This window comes from Neopsephotus bourkii, unplaced genomic scaffold (assembly GCF_033783945.1).
Source record: "Neopsephotus bourkii isolate Nb327-2 ecotype Australia unplaced genomic scaffold, CSIRO-AGI_Nbou_v1 NB_1759, whole genome shotgun sequence".
NCBI lineage: Eukaryota > Metazoa > Chordata > Aves > Psittaciformes > Psittacidae > Neopsephotus > Neopsephotus bourkii.
Genome location: NW_026902233.1, coordinates 991,886 through 1,018,578, shown reverse-complemented (window position 1 = coordinate 1,018,578; position 26,693 = coordinate 991,886). Strand labels below are relative to the sequence as shown.

The window sequence follows — 26,693 nt, the reverse complement described above, 5'->3', positions numbered from 1 at the left end:
TCACACATCTCCTTCCTGTGTAAATTGACCTGTCACTATTTAAGAGGATATTGATTTCATCTAAGAAAGTTAGGAAAATTTTCATGTGCTTTATTGGTTGCAAAAAAGAAAAAAAAGCCACAACCAAAAACCACACACTGTGAAAGGACAGTTACAGTCATCTACAACAACTGTCATACATGCATAAATATAATACTTACATAATTCACATAACAAATCTGCAAGAATCATACACTGCAACTGTTAGCCAGTCTTCTTTTTAAGTAGTTACATATTGTGGCAAAATGGAGAGAATCTAACCCAAGTATCTCACATCCAACAACAGGATTAGAAATTAAAGCAAAAAATTAAATCATTCTTCCTTTGGAGATAAATTTTAGATGATATATCATTCTGGGTAGAGCACTCCACATGTGTTCATGCTAGACAAATAGCTCAGAGCTTGTGATCAAAAAACAATTTAGTTATAGTTAATCCCATGCATTCCAGGTATGATATTCAGGGAACAGAAAGAAACAGGGTTGCTCTATTTTGCTTTTTTAGATGTATGTGGCTACCAACAACTGAAAAATTGCAACATAACCTCTTTTAGATTTTTCGTTCAGAACTATTTTAAATTCAAAAAGAGAAAAAAAACCCCTTTATTCACAACATACATTACTTATTTACTATTTCTTCATATGCTGGATTCAAATACTAAATATTTTGTAATACAGATACTACAGACATTAACAAACTGATTGACAGGATATATAATGTCTGTAATTTGGTCTGACATGACTCACTAGGAACAAAATTAAATCAGTCCACAGCATTACAGAAAATACCCTTCCACTCTTCCAGCCAAGGGACACCAAGTACGTTGTTTTTCTTTTCTTTAGCTCAAACCCAAATGCTACATTCAGAAAACTGTATTAATCTAAGATACATGCCTCTGATTTTATATGCAATAATAGTATTCCAAGTAGCATATTTGAACATAGCGGAAGTATTGACATTAAATGACACAGGTAATATATGAAAAGAAATTACTGAAAACTGTTCAGATCCTCTGTCATTACTACGTGTTTAAGTTAAGATGGAAACAGGTTCAAAAAACTTTTGGGGACAAATACTTTCCTAAGTGTAAGACACTAAGCCATTGCTCCCTATCCATGCTCTTTTGTCCAAGACAAAAAACCGAAACAATGAAGCGAGCAAAAACTACCTCTGGACAAAAAAAGGAAAGAGTTGCAACCATATGGCCTCTTCAGGAAATTCTGCCCTCAAAGTGGGAAGTTTCCTTATGCCTATGTGGTGCTTGATCTGTTTTATCTGTATGAAAAGAAAGAAGTTTTGTTCAACAAATAAACAACAGTATCAGGCACAGCACACTGAATATAAACTGTACTGCAAACAACCTCTACCTGCAGTATCTGCTGACAAAGACCAGCTATTGGTATAGTACTATGCAAAGAACACTGTCCTGTGAAAGCTGCAGTATGGAAAACAAAAAACCAACATTTAGCAATCTGAGGAGTTTCATTTTGGAAACATTTTAAAAATGAACTAAAGCGTTCAGGAAACAGCACTGATTTCCTGAGAACATAGAGCGCCTTCACCATGAATCACCGTAAGCTGAGATCACCGTTACTTCCATAAAAGCAGAATTACAGAACAAAACATTTTAGGAACAACTTATCAACCAAGCAACTGGATATGTTTTGTGAAGAAAACCATGGGTAATTTGGGAGAAAAACTGATCCTCGGAGAGATAAACAATAAGATGACTAAACTGCCTTAAATGACCTAGGTCTCCTGTGAAAGAAGGTGGTCAGCACAAAATTTTCAACCATGTTTAGTATTTACTATTATGTTGTAAAGGGCAAACATTTCCAAGAAAGGAAATTCAAATATTTATGAAGGAATACAAAGTTGCAGGATAGGCTTAAGATACGTTTTTACTGCTGGAAATGCTAATGAAACACTGACACCTGGACAAAGATCTGATTTGTTTGCTTGATAAATAGATAATATTAAAAATCTAAACTTTCAGTGTTAGGTTTTTAAGAAGTTCATTCAGCAGCCTCACAGTCCTTGTGTTTCCTCCATTACGGTTAATTCTGTATGCAGTACGGATAAGAAGGCTACAGACTTCTTTGCTTGAGTCAGTTGTCTCAGTAATCTGAAGGGAAACAGGAAAGATGGGACATAATGTAATTATGGTGCTAGGTACTAAGAATTCTCCATTAATGTTTGCAACAAACCCACAGATTTGTCCCTCACCAGTGAATATATGAAATGCTCCGAGTTTAAAAGCAACTTCTGCCAAGATGTCTCTTTCATATGTCTTGGTGGAACTGAACGATTTTGAGATTTCTACTGCTCTCTCAAGTTTAAGTGAAACAAATGAAGAGCTCAGAAAGTTTTTAAAGGAAACACAAATGGCCAGACAGTGTAACCATTTATAAGTCATCTCCTTAGAAAACAACTGAAAGCACATGAAGGTTTTGGATGAATTTGGGGAGACAATTCAGCTCTGTAAAGCTTTCAAAAGTTAATAAAGAAGCCTCCCTCAAAACATGGCAAAGTACCAGGAAAAGACCCTAAGTTGCGATTTTTGTAGCTCAGCAGGTACTTTACGTATTTGTTAAACCCCAAGTTTACTATGCTAACCAAAAACACTGTCACGCATCCCAGTTTTGTTCCCCAGCATTCTGCTCTTCTTATATTGTCTTCAGGCCTTTTCAAATCACATGGAGAGCCTAGCTACTCATTAATGATTACACAGAATCATTGAATGGTTTGTGTTGGAAGGGACCTTAATGACCATCTAGTTCTAACCCCACTACCATGGGCTGGGCACCTTCCACTAGAACAGGCCTGAAACACTTCCAGGGATGGGGCAGTCACAACTTCTCCAGGCAACCTGTTCCAGTGTATCACAGCACTCGCAGTAAAGAATCTTTTCCTAATACCTAATATAAATCTATCCACTTTCAGTTTAAAGCCACCCCCCTCCCCTTGTCGTAGCACTGCATGCCCTTGTAACAAGTCCCTCTCCAGATTTCTTGTAGCTCCCCTTTAGAGACTGGAAGGCTGCTATAAGGTCTCCCTGGAGCCCTCTCTTCTCCAGGGTGAACAAGCCCAACTCTCAGACTGACTTCATAGGAGAGGTGCTCCAGCCTTCTGACCACCTTCATGGCCCTACTCTGGACTCAATTCAAGCAGGCCCACGTCCCTATTGTGTTGGGGATTTGAATATACTACTCTAGATGAGGTCTCACAAGAGCAGAGTAGAGGGGCAGGATCACCTCCTTCGACCTGCTGGTCACGCTCCTTTTGATGCAGCCCAGGATACAGTTGGCTTTCTGGGCTGTGAGCGCACACTGCTGGCTCATGTTGAGCTTCTCATCAGCCAACACCCCCAGGTCCTTCTCCGCAGGGCTGCTCTCAATCCATTCTCTGCCCAACCTGTAGCTGTGCCTGGGATTGCCCTGACCGAGGTACTGGACCTTGCACTTAGCGTTACTGAACCTCATGAGGTTTGCGCTCGGCCACGTCTCAAGATTGTCTAGGTCCCCCTGGATGGCATCCCTTCACAGTATTTGACAGATATGATCACACGAACATACTCTGGCCTACAACAGCTCATGAGCATCCCACACTGGGGAATACTCAGAGTTTTGAAAGTTAGCTATGTTGCCTTCTGTAAAGAAACTGCCTTTAGTCTTCCTGAAAAGGTTTAAAGTAGAAGACTAGTATGTATTGCAGCATCACTGCTCAACAGCCACACTCCTTGAAAGAAAAACTAAACCCAGGAGACTGTAAAAGTCCATACAGCCCCCTAAATTTTATCATTATATTCTTATGCAAAGGAGAAATTGATCACGTGTGAACTTACACCTCACATGCTGGAAATACCTTAGCCCTTCTTAAACAGAAAAATGTTATGTGTGTTTAGTCAGCCAGAATATCACCAAGTTAGAATAACGACCAGAATAAACACCAAAATAGGTTACCAGTTGCCTGCATCATAAAAACAAGCTCCTTATACATGCCATATACCGTATACAGACGTACAAGCACACTGCTGCTGAAAAAAAAAAAAACATGCTAAAACCTAGCACTTGCCCTAGGTCTGCTTGCACAGAAGGTTTGTACTTATGAAGAGTATGGTTTTGTAGTTAGAGAGGAATAAATTCCTAATCTCATACCAAGATAGCACTAGTAACCTTGAGAGAGAAAAATGCATTTTACTGTTTGTACCAGTATACTTAAAGAATGTCAGCAACAATATAGCAACATGCTATGGGGATGCTTCCAAATTTTACCCCTCTTTAGCTTTTTTTTTACACCTTAAGTGACATTCTCTTGATATAAGGAAAGCAAGTGCCTGGAAAACATAGGGTTAAGATAACTTTTACCTTATCTTAGGTCTGAGATAGAGAACAATGTTTGTGTTGTAAGTCTGTGGTGTGATAACAGAATTTAGTAGTCTTACTAACAAGAGTGAACTATTTCTTTCCATCATCCTTCTAATGAGTGACCATCCTAATTATCAGTTACTTTGCAGATGGTGACTCCCAAACACCTGCTACCTTAGGATACTCCTTGCCTGCCCATCCTGTTCTGCTTGCAATAAAATTTGTACGAAGGTCAGACTGTTCTAAATCTTTGCCAGCTATCAGAAACTTGCAGACATGGTTGATTTCAGCTAATTTGTGATTACTGGGGCATCCAACTGTGCCAAAGGTGAAGAGTGCACCCTGAGGAAGACTGCTTACTTCATCTTGAAGACCCCTGCCCACGACCATCGAAGGGCAATGTGCAAGCATCAGAAGGGAGGAGACTTATGATAATGAGTACCTAAACTAATTATAATACCCCGTCAAACTCTCAGGAACCTAATGAATATGCATGTTTGTGTGTAATACCTGCTTGCTTAACCCCTCGGTGTGCAAGTTAGGAGGAGCGATCCCTCTTGCACCCAGTGCTGTAATCTGCTTTATAACTCTCTCTGAGTTGCAGAGTCTGATCCCATGCTTCACTCTCATATCTCCGTTCTTTTTTTCTCTTATCATACTGTTTTCCTCTCTGGCTTTGGTAAAGCACCAAGTGTTTGCCTCATCAATGCTAACACTCAGTAACTAGCTGTTTTACTTAATAGAAAACAGAGAGAAGACACTTCCATCATCTCTACAGCAGATCAGCAGTGATTTATAATTAGGGAAAATAAAATGTTTGGATGAGCATGGCCAAATGTCTGTGCCAGGAACTGTAGATATCCCTTAACTGCAAGCTAGTGCTCCAACTATTTCTGCAGCTGTATAGTCGGGACAGCAACCTCTCCAGTGAGATCTTGTCAAGAAGTGTTAAGAAGGAAAATATTTTGACTGTGGCTGAAAATAAAGATGTAGCAGGCTAGGTGTAGCTGGTGTAGTCATAATATTCTTTAATTCTCTGTTATGTGATTTGTGGATTTGTTGTGGTTTGGTGTTTTTTTTTTAAGAGACAGGAACTTAAATCTAAAATAGTAAAAAACCCATGTTTTACTTACACTGAAAAAAGGGAAATACTTACATGGTAAATAAATTCCTGGGCAATTCTTTGTCCCCCAGATGAAAAGAGCAAAAAGTTGGTAAGAAGATGTGTTATAAGACGCTGGTTACAACACCGCTCTGTATCTATTATACTGTGTACAGCAGCCTCCAGATCTTTGACAGAAAGGACTATATGGTTGAAGAGCCTCATTAGATGATTGTAGACTGCTTTAGCTTCTACCTGTAGGAAACAATTTCAAAGGATGAAGGATCAGAGAAGAGTAAAGGTCATACTTACGGTATTTTTCCTTTGGATTTATTCACTAACAGGAAACTGAATCCTTGGCACAAATTACCCAAACATGAAAAGAGTTTGAGCAGGGAGAACAGGGAAGGAAGGGCTGTACACATTTCTTTCATACTGATTCAGACAGAAGTGGACAGAATGGATTTTTTAACTTTCTTAGGTCTTGCAAATTAAGCAGGCAGGGCATCGAGCCAGGATTTGACCTTTTTTTAATAATAAATGGAAATGGAGAAATTCCCTCAGCAGAACACAGTCAGATTTTTGCATTGTGGACAGAAGAACAGAGGCTCCTCAAGGGCTCATTTCAGTATTGCCGCTACAAATCAGTTAAATCCCCATGCAGCCTGGCCTTCCCTGATAAAATGTTCTGGTATGAATGCATTTTTTTCCTTCTTCCTGTGTTGTTTGCAACTTATGCTTTTACCTTTTGAGTTAGCCCATAAAAACTAATTTTTACTGCAAGTAGAAAACAGAAGATTTTGGCACCTACACAATTGAAAAAAAAAGTATAAGCAACTACTGCAAAAAATCCTAAGAATAATGTTGTTCCCTATATTAAAAATAAACCAAACTGGTAGAAAAAAACAAAATGAGTAACTGCAGCAACAGTGGAAAAATACACCACTGAGGACCCAAAGGAAAAAGACACCCACTTCTCAACTGTGTTAATGAGGAAAATTTGTTTCAGTCATTCATCAACTTTGCCCTGCACTATTACCGATTCAACATAAAATATCTGAAAAAGCTGCTATTCTTGAATTATGCCACCCACCCTTGGAGACTCGGTGCCAAAATTACTATGACCAACCTCCAAGATTTCTTCCTCTAGTGTTTCAGAGTCTGAAGGTATAAAGGACCCTTAACAAATGATTGAGTAGCAGTATATTCAGTCCTGCACATATGAGTGAAGACTGGTGAACAGCAAAATTAGCCTCCGTCTTCTTTAAATCAATTTATATATCCCACTCTTGCTGATATTAAGTTGCTATCTAAAGTAAGTAGCAGGAAGACAAAATGTTAAGTCATGAGTGCATGCCTTTCCACACAAAAATAGGCTGCATGGAAAGTCCTCCAGCTTGACATCTGCTAGAAGTTCCCATCCCATCTTAATCCTTAACTGGTGCAGGGGTTGAGGAAGGAAACACTCTATAGAGCTAACCTGCAAAGGACAAATTAAAAGAAAAAGCAAGTATCTAACTAAAGGCAGAAGCTTTGCATGAACTGTGGGAATGCTTCTGAAGTTGCCTGACCTGTGGAAAAAAATAAGTCTTACTTGAAGTAACTACAGAAAAGAATCATAATGAACTGAAATATTAGACCCCTGGGAAGAGATGAGTAACTGCGTGGGCTGTCCGTGGAAAAGCTTTTTTCTTCCTAAAGTTTGTCGTACATTATCACAAAATAACAAACTGATAGAATAGGGTGGACACAGGGAGATAATTTTGGGTATGGGACAATGTGGTTTCTTTCTGTGATGCTGGAGTTAGAGTAACGATACAGAGATCTGCACCTACAGTCCTTCAGTTTTATATTGCTTGGGTGTTGCCTTCTTTTCCAAAACCAATCAATCCCAGTTTCTTCACTGTAGCTCAGCCAACACCCCAGCCCACTCCTAGACTGTAAGAAATTAAAAGAGGAAAAGTTTTAAGTGACTGGGATGTGAGCTTGTGTTTGTAGTGCCATCTGGGTTGCAGGAAGGGAAGGAAATAGAATGTTGAAGAACATACTGTGATACATTGACCACTAGATGCACAATGAAAGTATGATGTTTTTCTAGCACGGTATACTGGGCTGCATTTTCAAATCAAACAGAATCTGTTTAAAAAAAAATAAATAATGGAGCTGCTGCAGCCGAGTTTTGAATCTGAGCTTTGTAGATCAGGTTGCTTAGGCCAGTTCAAACTTGTATAATAGGTCTAAATTAAAGGCTTTCATGCTATTTGTGTAAATATGCAGACACACAGCACTCTTCATGCAGTACAGTGCATGAGGTTAGAACATAGTTTCCTTCTGCTAGAAACCTAGCATATTGTGGAATATAACATACTTTTTACAGTTTCATAAATGCAAAATATCAGTATAGATAGATAAGAGAAATCAGAATAGATGTGCAAAGATTCATAGCTGTGTCTGAAAAGTATCTTTACTGCTTCAGCTGCTGTTGCAATTTCTCTTGTGTTTCCTTATCAGAAGATGCCATAACACTGCAATGCTACACAGTGATTTAAAAAATAACCATCCTAGAGTAGGTTTACCGGTGATTAAAACCACCCAAGTTACCAAAAGAAAGACAAGAAGGTGCTTATCTATACAATATACTTCAGAAAGAGGGAAAATGTTTTATAGATGTCACCAAGTAAATCCACAAAATTATCTTTCAGCTTCTCTACTGGAACACAGTTCCCAGGAGACCTTGTAAAGCCAGTACTTTCTCCAGTATAGAACTTTCATTTTTCTGGTATGCACTATTTGTTTTATAACAATAAGATATAAGCAGAATATTGACCGCTTATTGCTGCTTAACATCACTACATTACTCACCACTGTTTGAGTCCTTTGTTGATTTTCATTTTGAGGACAGTAGTAAAACGCCAGCAGCCACAGCAAAGCATCTGGTTCTACAGCAGCCTTCAGTAATTGTTCTGCAGCAATATCGAGCCATTCTCCAAAACAAACAACCAAAAACCAGATTTCAAAAAGGTCAGCAGCAGAACTGGGAAATGACAAAGATAGAATTAAGTATTTCTTGTTATTTAACATTTTAAATGTGTTAACTGCAAAGGGTGCTGGCATGAAAATAAAAATCCTGAAACTTTCTTCCATAGATATGCCTTACCTGCTAAATATACAGCCATGTACTACTCTACTGTTTGCAGTCATGACCAAAGGAGACACATCCACTGCTACTAAGATATTAACTTTGCCAGTAGGACAGAACATTACACCAGTTTCTGTGACAAAATATTATGTATTAAATACATATCACAAAATTAAACTTTATCAACTATACTTTCCAGTTGAAGGATTTTCAAAACTGTAAGTAATATCTCAAATGCTGCATTCTAAGACACTGTTGTTTTATATTGCCTTCCAGTTTCTTTCCAAGGTTATTTTCTGGGTTTTGGTAATTCATGAGGAATTACATTTAGATGGACTCAATATAAAGTTTTTAAGGATATTCATCTTCTGACTCTTAAATTCAGGTACTCTTTAATGAGAATTTTGAAGGTATTTACATCTGGGTTTCTGCATAAGAAAAAGAAAGATGAGAATGAACCACAGCTCACTGCTACACTTTCTCACTTGTACTCTTCTGAAGTTAAAATAAACTAAAGAGAAATAACGGGAAGATGCAAACCAACAGTAGGCATCTCAAAGCAAAAAGTCAAACTAAATGTGGAAGGAAGGACAGACAGAAGTACAGCTGGAAGGAATTAAGAACGAGGTACGATTATTCCTGTTATGTTTGGGAAAAGTTTTAAGCATTATAGGTTTTTCTTAAGCTTTATTCCAGGGGACTTCAAGAGCTGCTGTGCCACCCCTTACAGGAAACTCCAAAAGATCTGAGAAGTTTCAGGAGCTAATGAAGTTGTCTGATACCATCACTTTATCTGGGGAATGTGACAAGATCATAGTTGGAATATACTGCTTTATATTTAAGACTTCCTGGAAGGGTGGGCTGCACAGCTTTATGGATGAAGGTATGGTGTATGCAGATAGTATTCTGCCTGGAGTATAGCAGTCACTGATGTTGTCTACAGGTATACCAGAAATTACTGATCCTGAAAATGGTATTGTCAATATGACATACAATTTCAGGGTCTTAAAATCGTATTCCTGGGACACAAATCCGTCACACTGGTATTTCTGGATAAGCATGTTAACTGACATCAGACATAAGAGGTTGACATAGAGAGAAAATAGAATACTGAGGTGACTGCTATAAAAGTCACCACTGCTGATATTCCACAGCTTTTAGAGGGGACAGCAGGATGGCTCAGAATGCTGTGATGTGTGACAAAACCTGAGATTAAAATTCCTTGGCTAAAGGAACAGGATCAGCACTGTTAAAAGTCTTTGAAGATAGTAGAACCTGGAAAGTCAACATTAAAAACCTTTGAAAAAAAAAAAAGAGGTGATTGCAATCTAGAACAGCAGCCTACTTCTCTGACCATAAGTCAATGCTCTGACAACATAAGTGGATAGGCTAGCTTTGAAACCCAGGGATTTACAATAAAAAATGGAATTTAATTAAAAGTTAAGTACTGAAAACAAGTAACTAAGGGTAATATTGACAGTATTTAGGACTGTAAGTGTTTATTGCTCAAAGGGTAAATACAAATTCTTAAATATTATGCATTAAACATTAACAAGTACTTAGCAGAATAGGATTTAATTCTTGACTAGAGAGCCTGGGCGCCATTTACAACTCACCATAACTTTCCTGTACCATCAAAGTGCTCAGTTTGGATTCACGTACCCTCCACTTCTGTCCCTGCTGCTGTTTCTGCCTGCTCAGAACAGTCAGAACAGTCTCTGTCAGCTGTTCCACTGTCATTGCCAAAAGCAGCCCTTCACTTTCTCTGGGACTTCCCCCCGCAAAATGTACATCAATTGGTTTCTGATTTAAAATGTCATATAATATTTACTAGATGACTTCATGTATAATATATAATAGTGGCACAGAAGCAACCTGTTGACTAGAACTGCACAGCACCTTGCTGAAAGAGTGAGATTTGGTGTAAAATAAAACCACTTAAAACCAGGCTATATAAACAGAAAGCATTGATTATAAGAAGCAAGAGGGAATGCTGTATAGTGCTATTTTTCACTCCTCTGTTAATCTTACTACGTATAAAGGATGCAGAATCAGGAATAAAGCAATAAAAGAAAATTGTACACAGTTTCCTTGTGAATATTAGTATTTAAAAATTCAAGCCAGATCCATTTTCTTTTTAACTGAGAGGGGTTTGGTAGAAAACATAATTGTTCCATGAGTTCTAAAGGAAGTAAGGGAATATTCTGGCAAGTACAATACTATTCAAACTAGTGTATTATGAAAGCAAAGCGGGGAAAGACCATATAAGACAAGAAAGGGCTAGGCCACAGAAGGAGAACAGATATGTTTCTATTACTGTAATACAGTATGATGGATAATACTTATTTGTTTATTCTAAGTTTCAGTTATGTGTTTCTTTAAGAAGCCAGGGTCAGCTACTGGTCACACTCCAAGGGCGGAAAGGTTTGACAGACTTCCGGGATGAACGTGTGCACTGAACTGCAGCTTATACAGAAAGTGAGAAGCTGCCAGCAAAGAGCTCAGCCTTAGAGGGAACAGCAAAAAGCTACTTCTGCCACTCAACAACAACAACAAAAAAGTCTCCATGAGTTAACTGAAACCAAGTGTGGATGCAAGTATCAGTCTTCCAGGACACAGGGGGACAGCTGGGTATCTTTTGCAAGTCTATCTGGCCTAAGCATTCCATGTTTTTATTGAAATATTTCAGGTTTAAAATAAAAATTAGTTTATTTAAAAGCTGTTCAACTTTCTTTGGAAAGCTGACTCTTGGAGCAGATCTAATCAAGTCAGGTCTCATCACACCTGATATGAAAGAATTACAGGGCAGCAACAGAGAAATGTATCTTTTATCATTCTTTTTGATACAGCCCTGGAGCATCTACTAAGAAAGTAGAATTCATGTACACAAACACTATCATCATTATATCAACTATTCAGGAAAAAAAAAAAGTGAAGGACCATAGGTCAGAAACATGGGAGGTCAGCTCCAACAGTAATATAACAAGCAATGATACTGCAGTCTAGCAGTCCTATCTATATAAGAAAACCCATCAAGAAGGTGGAAGTTTGGATGTTTGCATAAGCCTGCAAAAAGCAAATACAACTAAAATGGTACTGCTCACAACAAACTCTTTACAATACTAGCTGCTTTTCTGGTTGGAAGAGTTCTTGTTTGTCAATCCAGAATTGGTTTTAAAAGTTGGGGAGAGAAATGGGAGAGTAGGCAAGTAAGCAGTTCTGCTATACAGCTAGCTATTTGCTTAAATGAAAGGAACAACAAGATTTTATTTACCCAGGGCTTATTGGACAGGTCTATAGGTGCTACAAACTTCAGGTTTAGTTAAGTAAACAAAGTCCTATTCTTCAAAACAAATCTCTACTTTGAGAATAAGAAGCAAATTATGAAATGTAGCCACTGAAGACTTTGAATGACAGGTCTTTTCACAAACTAATGTACAAAGGACAAAAAATTAGAAAATATAATACTGCTTACCTAACATTTGTATCTTCTACCAATGCTTTGAGCGTATCTGAAATGTGTTTCAAATGTGCAGACCAGTGTGTAGCTGGCAGCTCTGAGGAGGGAGGATAAACATAAAACTTTAAATTCTACTTTGTCCAGCTAGCAAAATTAACCATATTAACCACATTAATCTATCACTAAAATTTGTGCAACTTGATTCGGTTATCATGAAGCATTTAAAATTTCATTTTGAAATTTCCTAATTTTCAACAATACTGATTACTGAGTTTCTAAGAACAATTCATTTACAAAGCTAAGTGATGAAGTACAGCTAGCAATATTCAAATGAGGCAGATGCACCCTTGTGTAAATGCCATCTCAATATATAATCAGTGCAGTAATATTGTCAGAGGCTCTTGTACTAGCTGAAATTATTCCTCATGAAAAACTGTATCATACTGAACAGTATCATAAAACTGCATCATACTGATCTATAGAAATGGGAAACCTAAAAACATAATAAATTTTGCAATCTAAAATGTCAGCAGAATTCAAGCTTCAGAGACAATTGGCAAGGCTATTCTTGTAACACACATACGAAAATTTTCATGACAACTAATAAGAATATTTTGTATTTTTACAATCTCAGTAACATGTTAAGTTCTAGAAAATTAAGCACCCTTTCTTTATAATTCACTTCTGGTTTAGTTTTCTTTAAAGTTACGTCTGCATTATTGTTACATGAGAATTTGGTTTTTTCAGGAACATCTAAAACCTCTCCCACAACCAAAACAAAGCATTAAAAGATTATTATTAAAACTGATAAGTCAACACAACCTGTTTAAGAAATGGTGTAATTTTTTCTTCAAGCCTCTTAAAGTTATTTGAAGAGGTACACAGGTGATGGAGGTTGGCTAATGCTACAAATATTTCATGAAGAAACTTACCAAAAGGACGTCTGAGTAAAGCTGTTACAAGAGGCTGGTGATGGTAAGGAAAGTACGCCTTCAGTGAAAATTTATGCTAAGATACAAAATCATTATTTTAAGAGCCTTCAGGTCAGTTTTCAAAACAAACTCACAATGAACAATCTCATCTAAGGTAGTAATTAATACAGACTGAAGCGAGAGAACAGAAAAGTAACTTTACACTTAATTTTAGGATTTTGTATTAAAAAAGATGGGGATGGTTAGGAGAAGCTTGCTTAGAAAAAATACTTTCGTATTTTTTTAAATATATGCCTTAAAAAAGATTCAGACTATGAAGAAAATTACATTTTAATACTCTTAGGCTTTTTCCCTGCAATACCAAGACTTCAACTCAACATGCAGAGGTTAAAAGAGACACTAATTAGTTTAATTTCATTTTCCAGTATGAACAGCTTCATACTAAACTAAGAACTAATAACATCTACAATATCCGAGTGTAGTGTGGATTACTGCCTTTTATTCAGAAAAGAAAACCTAAAGTTCTTAGGATCTGATTCAGCACAAGGTAGGGTAGTCACACATAACAGACTTGTCCTCAGTTTAGCGGGGTATGCATGACTTGTATACTATGCATGTATGACTTGTATACTATGACCATTGCTGCTTGTGTAGTTGAGACTAGCAGCAACACACCTTTAATCATATCTTTAATCTTTTTGTTCTGCAGATATCTACTGCAGGCTTGTCTAATGTGTAGCATGCATGTGCAAGTGCAACATGAACTGCCTTTGAGGTGAACTGAAAACTGAATAGCCAGTCCCAGAGGGTGATGGTCAGTGGCACAAAGTCTAGTTGGAGGCCAGTAACTAGTGGTGTACCACAGGGGTCAATACTGCATACGATCTTGTTAGACATCTTCATTAATGATCTGGATGAAGGGGCGGAGAAACACCAAACTGGGAGAAGTGGCTGATAACGCTGAAGGGTTGTGCTGCCATCCAGAGGAACCTTGACAGGTTGGAGAAATGGGCTGGTAGAAGCCTCATGAAGTTCAACAAGGAGAAAGTATTAAGTCCTGAACCTGGGAAGGAACAACCCCAGGCACCAGTACAGGCTGGGATGGGGCACCAAATTGAACTTGAGCAAGCACTGCGCCCTTGCCACAAAGGCAGCAAATTGTATCTTGAGCTGCATTATGCAAAGGATTGCCAGCAGGTCGAGGGAGGTGATCCTTCGCCACTCCTCAGCACTGGTGAGCAGCCACTCCAGCAGCCAAACCTGGAGTACTATGCGCAGTTTCAGGTTCCTTAGTGCAAGAGACACATCAACATACTGGAGAGAGTTCAACAAAGGCCACCAACCTCAACCTCTATGATTCTGTCATTTCAGTCTTCAAGTCTCCATACTATTAGCCTTAGAACTATTCCATCTCCTTTCTTTAGGATTAATAAAGTATCTAATAAATAGGTCATCTCTTGACAAACAGACTCTGTGGAATATATATATATTATATACATAAAAGAAACACATTCTATAAAATATAATTTCTAAATCCAATGAAGACCATATTTAGTAACTAATCTATCTTGGATATATAGATGCATGCATCTTAAAAACAAAGACAATGTGACATTCTGTCTGTACTGATTTTTTGTTCTGTAAACAACAATTAATTGAAATTACAGCACACATACATGTTGCACTCTCAGACAATCACTGGTATGGTAAGACTATAAAAGACTACCTGTCAAGTGGAATTAAGTTAATTAAAAATTAATAATCTCTATCCTAAAGAATGCATGTAGCCAATTAGTTTGCACCAAGAATCACCATGAAAAAGCAGCTCTTGACACAGTTAATAGTAGCTAAAACAGCCCACAAAATGAGTTATATATAAAAATAGTATTGAAAAGTAAGTGAAAACCAGTTTTCAGCATGCTGTTTAAGCAAAGCAAAAAAAAAATTTGCTTCCTATCAAGCAAACACAGTATTTTAGGCAGTTCTTTCCTTACATAAGACAACACAAAGTGCAAAACAAGGTTCAAAGAGACAGACCGAGTCTGGACGTAGCTGGTTATAATAATTGCCCTGATGTATAACAGGAAATAAAAGTATCACACTGGCTTAAAATATTCATCCAGTGATTTAAAACAAAATTCCCAAGTGAGAACCAGTGACAATTCTGAAATGATCAAGGGAAAATAATCCTGGAGGAAATTACAGTTTCCATCAACTAAGCCTTAAAACTTTAAGTTTATAAATTTATGAGCAATGTAACCCAAATATCCTTTGGTCAGCTTTCACTACAGTAATAAACTTGAAGAAAATCTGGTTGTACAAAACATGGAAAGGATTATCACAACAGTGATCTCAGTACACCCACTCTTAAATTCCTTATTCAATGCCTATATAAGTGTTTTTTTTTTCCTAAGTAGGTTTAAATCCCATGTTCCATTTATACCTTTTTCACTCTACCCAAACACAGATGAAGGAATTTAATTCCTAACCCCTGTAGCACTTTTTCACATTCTTCAGCTTTCCTTCTGCCAACCTTGTTCTCTTTAAGTAGTCTTCAAAGTTATTAGAAAAGACAGCTGTTTCTGACAGCAGTCACACTGCAAAAGTCTCATACTCCTCCTCCCTTGCAAACCTGTGCAACTGGCAGACATGACCTGGTTCTTTCGAAAATTTTGGGGACAAATCTGTTTGCCTAGCCTTTTTTCAATTAATTGTACTATAAATTCCTACGATCTTAGATGACCACGCAGAACCCTCTTCATCTTCTGTTGTTAATGGTTTTACCATGCCTCTGTGAAATGTTAATGAAGCACATGTTCTGTCAAGGGCATCCAGATACCACAAAGATGGGTACCTTATGAATAGATGCAATATTGGTATGACAAAAAAAAAAAGTGAGCAATCTGTGCCTGAATTTTTCTAAGCTAGCTCTCAGTTAACATTATGGCTGATTCACAAACTGGAACAAAGGATTTAACAATCTTAAGATAATACCTCAATTAGAGCCTATGAATTAAACTGTATACAAGTTAAATAGAGGAAACTTAACATTTAGTAACACTTCAAAAAAAGTGAGCAATAGTCCATATTGCAATGCCAATAGGTGAAGGACTTTCACCCTGAAGCAAATGTATCACCTGCCCAACAGGACTGGCTTCTGGGTGTCTGACGAGCATGGAATCTTTATGTTTTTCCACACAGTGTGATGCTAGCGTGCAACCAGGGTGGCATAAAATGAGCATACACAGCACCTGCATGTGAAGCAAGACAGCTGCACTTTCATCCTTACTACATATTGCCTGAAGCTAGAAGACAGATTGAATCACACCACTTATTACAGGACAATGCATCACAAGTTCCAAGAAATCCCAAAATTTTCTTAACTACCATCTCCCTAAACAGATGCAAAAATCAAAGGAACTGGAAATTTTCTTAAGTCTAAAAGTGAAATTTATTAAAATATATGACACTTTTCGAACTTATGGAGTTAAACAACCAAACAAAATTGTCAGGATGTGAAGTGACAGTGTAATTTGGGAGCCTAAAAAGTTTGCAACCTATTAACAAGACAAGACTTTTCATATCTCAATTTCAAAATTTAAAAATGAGAAGCTGATCCTGCTCTTATTTATATTAATACATACAAAAATAATTCTACTTAGTTCAGTAAGGGCTGTACAGAAATCTGTGCAGAAGAAGAGACATTAAGCTGGGATATCTGAATCTTCAGGCTGAGGAAAAATTTCTGAAAGCAAATGGTAAAGACCAGGAACTGAAACCAGTGTGTATTGCACCTTTTACCTTCTGAACAGACAAATCTGACTATCTAGTATCCTACTTACAATCATTTTGAGAAATGAGGATAAGGTTATTATCTCTGTTTTACTTATGAAAAACCCTGTTACTGCAAAAATAAAACATGCTGAAGTTTTTCATCCTTTCTATAAAAGACAGATGATCATGATCATGTTCACTGTACAGATAGAAACTTAACCACTAGGTGAACTGTCCTATGAAACTCACAGTTTAGGTTGCAGGATTACTCCAGGTGAAGTCAGGTAAATTGCTCTCACATACTGGTTTCATACTATGATTTTATTCACAGATGAAAACGTTTGAACTTTGGCAATATATACACCTATAGGGAGATGCTATTATTTATATATTCCGTCACCATTCTTAAGGGCAAAATTGTTCTTTGTGAAATTTTCTATCTTCTTACTGAAAAGAAACGTTTAGAAATAGATCTTTACTAACCTGCTTGTTTTCATTCTGATGAGCCTGAAGGAAAACCTGTGTAAACATCTGTATTATGGTCATAACTTCCGGAGTTCCATCAGTTTCCATCAATGCATTCCTAAGCATAGAGAAGTTAGATTACAACAGATCAGACAATGAGTCTGCTGTCACATTGAAATGAAGAAATGTTAATTGAAATGAAGAAAACAAAAGGTACATTGTTTATATGCTGTAGATGCAGTCTGTGTTTGAGCTCATTATGCCTGACAAGTACTAACTTTGCAGGCTTTTAAAATTCTATTTTACTTAAACAAGAGGCCACTCCCCCCCACTCCCCTCCACTCCCATACACAGGTCCTACAAATAAACTAGATTTTGTAAGTGTATATATAGTATAAATGCAGACATAATTTATCCTATCAATAGGGAAAGAAGTATAAAATTAAAAAAAATGAGATTATCACAACTTTATTAGGAAAATTTGGCATCTGAGCAACATTACTGGGTTCAGATCAACTATTCCCATGTCTACAGTTAAGCATACTTCAGTATTTTGTGGGACTGCATCCCATAGGCCATCTCAAACTAGAGAGAAATTACAATCTAGTACAATCTCCTGGAGTATGGTACCTGGAGAGAACAAAACCAAACCAACCAAAAAAAAACCCCAAAACAACCCAACCAAAACCCAACCAACCAACCAAAAATATCTTGACTTAAACTGTTGAATGTAATACTCCTACTGGAGCCAGGGAAACTAGCAAGAAAAGTTGTTGATCATATTCACAAGTTACATGTTTAGAAAACTATACAAAGACACTGAAATGAAATATTAAACAATACAGCTGTTATTCAATTGCTGTGACTCCATAGCGATCATTAAGCAATGAATCAGCAGCACAAACAGAAATGAGTGTATGCCAAAGGTGTGCTTCAGGTCAGTCCTTGCTGCAGATTTAACCAATGCATTTCAATGTGCTTTCAATGATGAAATCATAAAATCTGCTCTGGAGGTTCATGAAGGTGAAAGCTTTAACTGACCTTCCACAGGGCATAATGTAACCTTGAGCAAATGGAGCAGAAAAACACATGGGCTGCAAAGCATAATAATCTAATTCCATAACGTTCTAAAAGGCAAGAACAGCTAACATTACTGTAACAGAGAAATTTCACACAACTACTACAGGCAAACATAATCACTAATATAAACACAAAAACCAGTATACAGAAACTGAAGACAGTCTAAGTGTATGGACTTCTGTATACATGCACAAAGCAAGAAAATAAGCCTCTACATGGGATATAAACCCAAAAGTTTTTATATCCCAAGTAGATACAACAATACTAAGCTAAAACAATATAGCACAATCAACTTCAATGAAAAGCATGCAAATACCAGGAAAAGTTACCTCTGAAATAGACAAAATGCTTAGATCTGTACTTCTAACATAGTAAGTACTCCCAAAATAAAAGGAGCTTTTTGCCAGCTGTAAAAACTCAACAGAGTTTCCAAGCAATGAAATACAGGTTCTTTATCAGCAGCATTCTAAAATCTCGCATGACTAAATCTTGAATAGTATTTTAATGTCTACACATCTCTTCATAACAGCTGAAAGGAAGCTGTGGGTGCCTGACCCCTGGAACTGTTCCAGGCCAGGTTAGATGGAGCTTTGAGCAACCTGGGTTAGTGGAAGTTGTCCCTGAAGGTTGAAGGAGGTGATCCTGTCCCTCTACTCCGCTCTTGTGAGACTCCACTTGCAATACTGCATACAGTTCTGGTGTCCCCCACATAAGAAGGACAAGCAGCTGTTGGAACAAGTCCAGAGGAGGGCCACGAGGATGATCAGGGGACTGGAGCAGCTCCCGTATGAAGACAGGCTGAGAAAGTTGGGGCTGTTCAGCCTTGAGAAGAGAAGGCTGCGTGGAGACCTCACAGCAGCCTTCCAGTATCTGAAGGGGGCCTATAGGGATGCCGGCGTGGGACTTTTCATCAGGGACTGTAGCAACAGGACAAAGGGTTTAAACGTAAACAGGGGAAGTTCAGGTTAGATATAAGGAAGAACTTATTTACTGTAAGGGTGGAGAGGCACTGGAATGGGTTGCCCAAGGAAGTCGTGAATGCTCTATCCCTGGCAGTGTTCAAGGCCAGGTTGATGGCCCTGGAGGCTGACAACCTCCGTGGGCAACCCATTCCAGTGCCTCACCACCCTAACATGAAAGAATTTCTTCCTTATATCCAATCTAAACTTCCCCTGTTTAAGTTTTAACCTGTTACCCCTTGCCCTATCACTACAGTCCCTAACGAAGAGTCCACCCCCAGCATCCCTATAGGCCCCCTTCAGATACTGGAAGGCTGCTATGAGGTCTCCATGCAGCCTTCTCTTCTCCAGGCTGAAAAGCCCCAACTTTCTCAGCCTGTCTTCATATGGGAGGTGCTCCAGTCCCCTGAACATCCTCGTGGCCCTCCTCTGGACTTGTTCCAACAGATCCATGTCCTTTTTATGTTGAGGACACCAGAACTGCACACAGTACTCCAAGTGAGGTCTCACATGAGCAGAAGGGCAGGATCACCTCCTTTGATCTGCTGGTCACGCTCCTTTTGATGCAGCCCAGGATACGGTTGGCTTTCTGGGCTGTGAGCACACACTGCCGGCTCATGTTCATTTTCTCATTGACCACCACCCCCAAGTCCTTCTCTGCAGGGCTGCTCTCAATCTCTTCTCTGCTAACTAACTACCCGACCAACATCCCTGTATTATTCCCAGGCTGCCTGTCCTTGCTTCCACCTTTTATAAGCCTCTTTTTTCCTTCAAAGTTTCCTCAGCAACTCCTTATCCATCCAAGGAGGTCTCCTGGCCCTCCTGCTGCACTTCCTTCTAGTCGGGACGCAACAGTCCTGAGCTTGTAGCAGGTGACCCTTGAATATCAACCAACAGCGTTAGCCCCACCTGCCCTCTAGGGCTATAACCCATGAAACCTTACTAAGCAGGTTCCTGAAGAGGCCAAAGTCTGCTCTCTTGAAGTCCAGGGCAGTGAGCTTGCTGCACGCTCTTCTCACTCTACTGAGGATCTCGAATTCAACCATCCCATGATCGCTGGATCCAAGGCTGCCCTGGAGCATCAGATTTCCAACCATCCCTTCCCTGTTGGTGAGCACAAGCTCAAGCATGGCACCTCTCCTTGTCAGCTCCTCTGTTACTTGCAGAAGGAAGTTGTCTTCCACACAATCGAGGAACCTCCTGGATTGCCTGTGCTGGGCCACACCGTAGATGTGCAACATTCCTCTTGCTTGTTCCCCACGCTACAGGCATTTGTGTAGAGGCATCTGAGCCGAGCTCCAAATGAAGCTGGCTCATTGGCTGGAGCAGATGGAATATCTCTGCATTGATCCGAGCATTTATTATAGGTGCTGGCAACTGACTGAGTGTGTTGGGATGGAATGATGCCCCCTTCCCCCAGCACATCTAGTTTAAAGCGTCTTTGACCAGTCTAGCAAGACATCTACCGAAGACCAGCTCCACCAGCCCCCAGCAGACCTGGCCTCCTAAACTGGCTCCCGTGTTCTAAATACCAAAACCTCTGACTCTGGCACCACAGTTCTAACCATTTATTAACCTGGCCAATCCTCCAAGCCTTTTTAAGGTCCTCCCCTTTATCCTGGAGAATTGATGAAAAGACAATCTGAGCTCCAGAGACCCCAACCACCTCTCTCAGGGCTCTGTAGTCCTTCTTTATGTTCTCTGGGCTACTGCTATCTATATCACTAGCACCCACATGGATCACTAGAAGTGGGTTAACAATCAGTGGCACTTACTAGAAAAAGGCTCTCTGCAACATCCCTGATCCGTGCCCCTGGCAGGCAACACACGCCCCTTGAGACTGGGTCAGGCTGACAGATGGGTGCTTCTGTTCCTTTCAAAGTAGAATCCCCTACTACTGATGACCCACCGCTTTTTCCTGGCAGCACCAGTAGTGATCTTGCAGCAAAAGTAGTGATCTTCATGCTGGCATGGGCCAAACCATTTCAGCATTTACAAATTTCACCTTAATATCATATTTCAACCAGAAATATCTACTGAAGTACAAAATAAATTTTAAACTTTAAAGGCTAAAATACTATCAATGCTTATTACAACTTTTATGTAAAGTTCACAAGAGTTTTCACATTTTTCAATATTTGCAGTATACTACATGGAAGGCGACATTAAGGCATGCAGATAAAGAAAAAGACAGCCTGAAATTATATTACATCCCAGGTTATAATATTCCTTGTAATGAAGAAAACCTCATTGTTTAAACTGATCGTTTGAAACAATCTCCACTATAACTTCAACACTTACTTGAAAATTTCATTAACAATTCTGAAAACGGCAGGATGGTTTGCTGCTGCTTGTGGCTGTTGGTAAACAAATAAAAGAAGTTTAGTCATTAGTAAGAAACAACTCAAACAACTGCCACTGTATTATTTACATGTTATTATTTACACTGTATTATTTAACTCATGGATACTATTACAATGCAATTATTAAACTCTAATTCTCAGATTAACTCTTACTAAACCCTCAGATTTTCTTAGGATTAGGTTCTTCAAAATAACTATGTCATGGAAGGAGATCCACAGTGATAGCAGGTAGGTCAAACAGCTGGTAAATGCAAACACCTGGGATATCAAGCTGTTTAGGACAACAATCGCTCACAATACTAAAGGTGACAGAACAGGCTGTTGCATGCAATTGCAAGAGGGAAGAGACAGGGAGCAGATTTACAAAAAGCTTTTCTTTTTCTCCACAGACAATCCCTTTTGGATGTGCTTTGAGACTCTTGCTACATCTTCAAAATTAAATTCCAGAAAATAATTTTTTTTATGACCTTTGTCTTTAATACTATCACACACATTTTGGTTGAAGACGTTTTTTCAGTGTTATCTTCTGTGAATTTCAGAGTTGCTAGTGCAAGCTAAATATCTCAGCACATCAAAATGTTTTTTTTTTTCCTAAACAACTGAGGCTTTTTATCACACTACCACACAAAAGACTGCTTTAAATTATTAGATTAAGCATGCACTAGTACGCATACCACTTTTTAATCCCATATTCCTAAATTCTAAGATGTATTAGGCTTCTATAGAGTGCCAAGCATAATAACTACTTACACATTCCCCAAAGTATATTTTTCCTAAGTTAAAATACAATTCCACACTATGTGCTTCTCAAGTTAACACCTGAAGACTTGATAAAAATATAGCTCTTGAACAATCCAGAGTAAGGCACATTTAACAAAATGCATTCTATAAACTTCATCATGCATGGAAGGAATAGCATTTATAAATGTAATTTATTTTAACAGCCTTATGTACCTGACACACTACTGAAAAAAACCCAAACTTTTATGAGTTTGTTTCAAGCTAAAAAGCACTAGTAGATTTTTTTTTTTTCTGCACACAGGCAGAATGATGAATTTACTCTATATGGTCCTATATGATAATCAGAAAATAAGAGACAATATTAAATACAAACTTTTCTGAAAAACTCCTTGTTTCTCACAGTTGTCTTTGCTATACTGCAAACATTAGATGGCACCTCATTTTCAGGTTTTACCACGATTGTCACATGGCTGCAGCTAAGTTGTCCTGTTGAACGTGTGCCATCTAGTGCTCGAGAGCATTTACAGCAGGGTTTTTTTGACGTGTGGAGAACAGCATGCGGCTTTTTTTGCAAGGCTGCTCCCCAAACTTCCACTGCTAGAACGGGGAAAAAATGTCTGGATGAGACAGAAGAGAGACAAGTTCATCTTTTTTTTTCTTTTTTTCTTTTTTTTTTAGTTAAAAAAAAAAAAAGAGAACTTGGGCTAGACAATCTCCAGAGGTATATTGAACCCCAGCCATTCTGCAGTTCTGAGACACCCCACCTACTTCCGTACATATACTTTTGTGATGAGGTACCAACACACGGTTGTTAAGATATACTGAACATAAACTAGACAGGGTCCATCTGCACAGTGCCATACATATCAAGATAAAATCTTCTGAACAAGACCAAAATAAATGTACTGTATGCAACAATGAGTATCTCTCCACCCTTTCCTGCCAGACAGAAGGAAAATCACTGCAGTACTCACTACAAGAAACCACAGTTAATATCTCCTAGTATTTAATCTACACTACTGAAATCAGTATGAATTTCATCACTGGTATTCAAAGGGGAAAATAAAAACCAATCAACCAAACAAACCCACCCCCCAAAAAACTCCACTGTTACCTAATCCCATGAAGCTTTGATGAATAGACTGCATGGAATTAATTTGTAAGCACTAGAAGTAAGAACGGTATCATAGTGCAACAGTCTCCAAAGCCCTCTGAAGATGTTCCTGTTGTGTAGCAGGACTTGAGCAGGCCGCACAATTCTGCTGCATTCAACTGCAGTTCTGGAGTTTGTGTGGGACTATCAGTTTCAGGAGGGATTCTCATAGCGTTTTCAATTGCTGACATTACCTCCTTATTTTTTCAAAATAAAAGGCATTTTATATTTCAATAATCTTGTCTGTGACTATGCAATATTTTTCACAGGAAGCTCAGAAAACCAAACATCTTCTAAGAGCTTGTCATTTTTAAAACTTGCACCATACATGCATTAAACATGCAAAACATGCACTAAGACAAAAAGATTCAAACTACATGTGTGATATTATGATTGCGTATTTCAAGACTGTATGCCCCTTGAGGAAAAAAGAAACCAAAAACAATGGGATTTCTGAAAGAAATAAAACAGCTGAAACCAGGGCAATATACTCTAACATAAACTACCACAAACACAAGTTCTATAGAACCTCACTACTCTTACATTTATATTATCAGAAAAAAGAATCACAAACCAGTAATTTATAATACAAAGCCAGAACTGGATGAAGAAATAATAAAAATACAGTTGTGTCTACAAGAACAAGTAAATGGCACAAAGAAGAATAGACTAATAATCATATACTGCATTTTGTTCACATCATAGAATGCTCTCTAAAACAACCAAAAGTAAAGATTAAACGTAAGATCCTGTGCTCAGGATCACACAACAACAGATTTAAGGTAGTACACCACAAACACCAGTTCTCTTGACTTATGGACTCACGTGCACTTAATTGTTTTCTCATACGAAGTGCCAAATGTATTTTTATTTTGAAGCATGCACTGACTTTGAACCACAAACGTCTCTTCACAGATTTAAAAAGCTCCTGAATTCACCAACATGATGAACAAATTAGCTTGCACCGTTTCAAAAATTTTACCATAACACAGAATTTGAAGACAGGTAATACTGTGGGAACTAATTGTAACCTAGCCCAAATGTATTATAAGAAAAAAGCTTCTCCTTTTCTCTCTCTGTCCTTCTTCCCTTATCCCTCGTTAATGCCTGTTTCATCGGCACAGTTCCCAACAAAAGGTGAGCTTGGAACCAGCTATATTCAAAATTTGGGGATAAAGCACAACATGAGGTCAGTGCAAGGGCATGGGAACCAGAGCAGTCTCCAATGTGGTATCCTGCCAGGCAACACAGGAGTCACCATATCACCCACTAAAACTGTATTCACTCTATAATGCTGAAGAAAAATAACAGCAAGGGAGACCCCACAGAGAGAGCTTTAACTGCAGAGTGTAACATGATTTTAGTGCTGGGCTGGACTTGGGAATGCTGGTAATGGGGAAAAACATAATACAGCAATAACAGATGGTTTATAAGGAGAAGCTGGACAATTTTAGTCCCTATCACCCTATTGCACTTTTCTTGCACCATAACTTTGAAATAAATAAAACCACTTTGGAAAGCTATCTAAGTACTGAACAAAAACTATAATTGATATTGATCCATTCACCTCTCTTTTTACATATATGTGCTTTAAAAATGTGTTTATATACATATGCATTTTTGGTAAAGCATATAATTAGAATATGTGTATTTATTCAAATTTTAGCTGATTAACACACACACACACACACACACACACGAACCTTGAAGTTACTTCAGAAAAGGCATCCACTCATCCACCAAATTCCAAGAAGCTAAAAAACTATTTGTGATAGCCATTTCACTTGTTTTTATTACTTCTGAGTAACTATAGAATTTCCAATATTAATTCCAGTTTAGGTCCAAATCCACAAGCCAAACAGCATACCATATAAAACACAAGTTAGTGGATCATCACACTACAATTACTCTCGGATTTAAAATGTAAGAGCAGTGCATATCAAGTTTCTTGCACAATGGAAGTGTGGTGGTTTACAACTACCTGGGTACCACAGACCTCTATGAGGTTTACATACAGTTTGGTTACTGTATCAAGATATTTTATTTAGCTAAATTACTCTGCTAATGAAATTTTGAAAGAGCTTATTGTAGTTTTGTTATTATATACTATAATCAAATCACTAACATATTTGTGCCTATTTGTGCTCTAGAGGTTTTCCTCCAAATAAAAAAATTTTGTCTTTTTATTGCCATATCCATATGGCAAACAGAAGTCAAATCCTACAAATAATCCAACTGCCAAAAATGCACACCCACATTCCTAAATAAATATTAAAATATCTTTCTAGCGGGCTAAATTAATCATACTCTTGGTTTCAAAGTGCTGACTGACCTAATGTCATACAAGTATCCTTATAGTACCATGTACAAGCTGCACAAGGTATTAAATATTTGAGAACACAATTTCTGGATCAAACCTTTTTCTTCTATACTGCCCCTCTGAAGCTTCTAATCCTTTTGTTTTTAATTGGTATGCAATCTCCCATGTATGCATCCTCACTCTTATCAATGCCTATCAACCAGCAATATCCATCTTCCAGCTGCTCTGTTCTTTATGCCTCCATTCATTCCACTCCTTGTCCACAGGATGTCCTCTCTAAACCAGCATTCAAAGTTGCTGCACTGGTCTTTGAGCTCTGTTGATACCATATTTTGAAAGCAGACTCTGGAGCAGAGGCAAGTAAGGACAACCTAAGTGTGGCAGCACAGTAATGGTCTATTCTTTTCAGGGACCAGGATGCGAATACAAGGCACATGTGAACATTGTTAATAAACAACAATAAATCAATAATTAAAGATTTTACTTTTTTATGTATAACCAAGATTTTTCTTTTTTATTTCTATAGCCATGTGTGATACCATATGCTGTATTCAACTCACAGTGTATCTGACACACAAAAAGTGAGGCCTTGTATATAGCTCTATCTTCTAGAATACCTAAATCCCCAGGTGACATACAAAGTGCTGTTGATGCCAAGCATTTATGAGCTTTGCAAGTATAGTAATGGATTCCTAAAATGGAAATTTGCGGATTCCATTTAAAAATTAAGAATATTTAAAGGCATAATTCTTTTCCTATCTACAGTACATACTCTGCAAGCAGTTTCATAGGCTGAAGA

General features: G+C 38.1%; 1 protein-coding gene across 5 annotated transcripts in view; it reads right to left on the bottom strand.

Moving 5' to 3' along the window:
* Positions 1–737: 737 nt before the first annotated feature.
* Positions 738–26,693, bottom strand: part of FANCC (FA complementation group C) — an 88,404-nt gene continuing 62,448 nt past the window's right edge. For all 5 annotated transcript variants that reach the window (XM_061377534.1, XM_061377531.1, XM_061377536.1 and 2 more), the window contains 7 exons: positions 21,619–21,667; positions 17,297–17,396; positions 13,040–13,115; positions 12,123–12,204; positions 8,371–8,542; positions 5,563–5,763; positions 738–2,164 (listed from right to left, as the gene is read on the bottom strand). In XM_061377534.1, the coding sequence (XP_061233518.1) occupies positions 2,024–2,164; positions 5,563–5,763; positions 8,371–8,542; positions 12,123–12,204; positions 13,040–13,115; positions 17,297–17,396; positions 21,619–21,667 (821 nt within the window). In that variant the 3' untranslated portion in view covers positions 738–2,023. The remainder of the gene's footprint in view (positions 2,165–5,562; positions 5,764–8,370; positions 8,543–12,122; positions 12,205–13,039; positions 13,116–17,296; positions 17,397–21,618; positions 21,668–26,693) is intronic.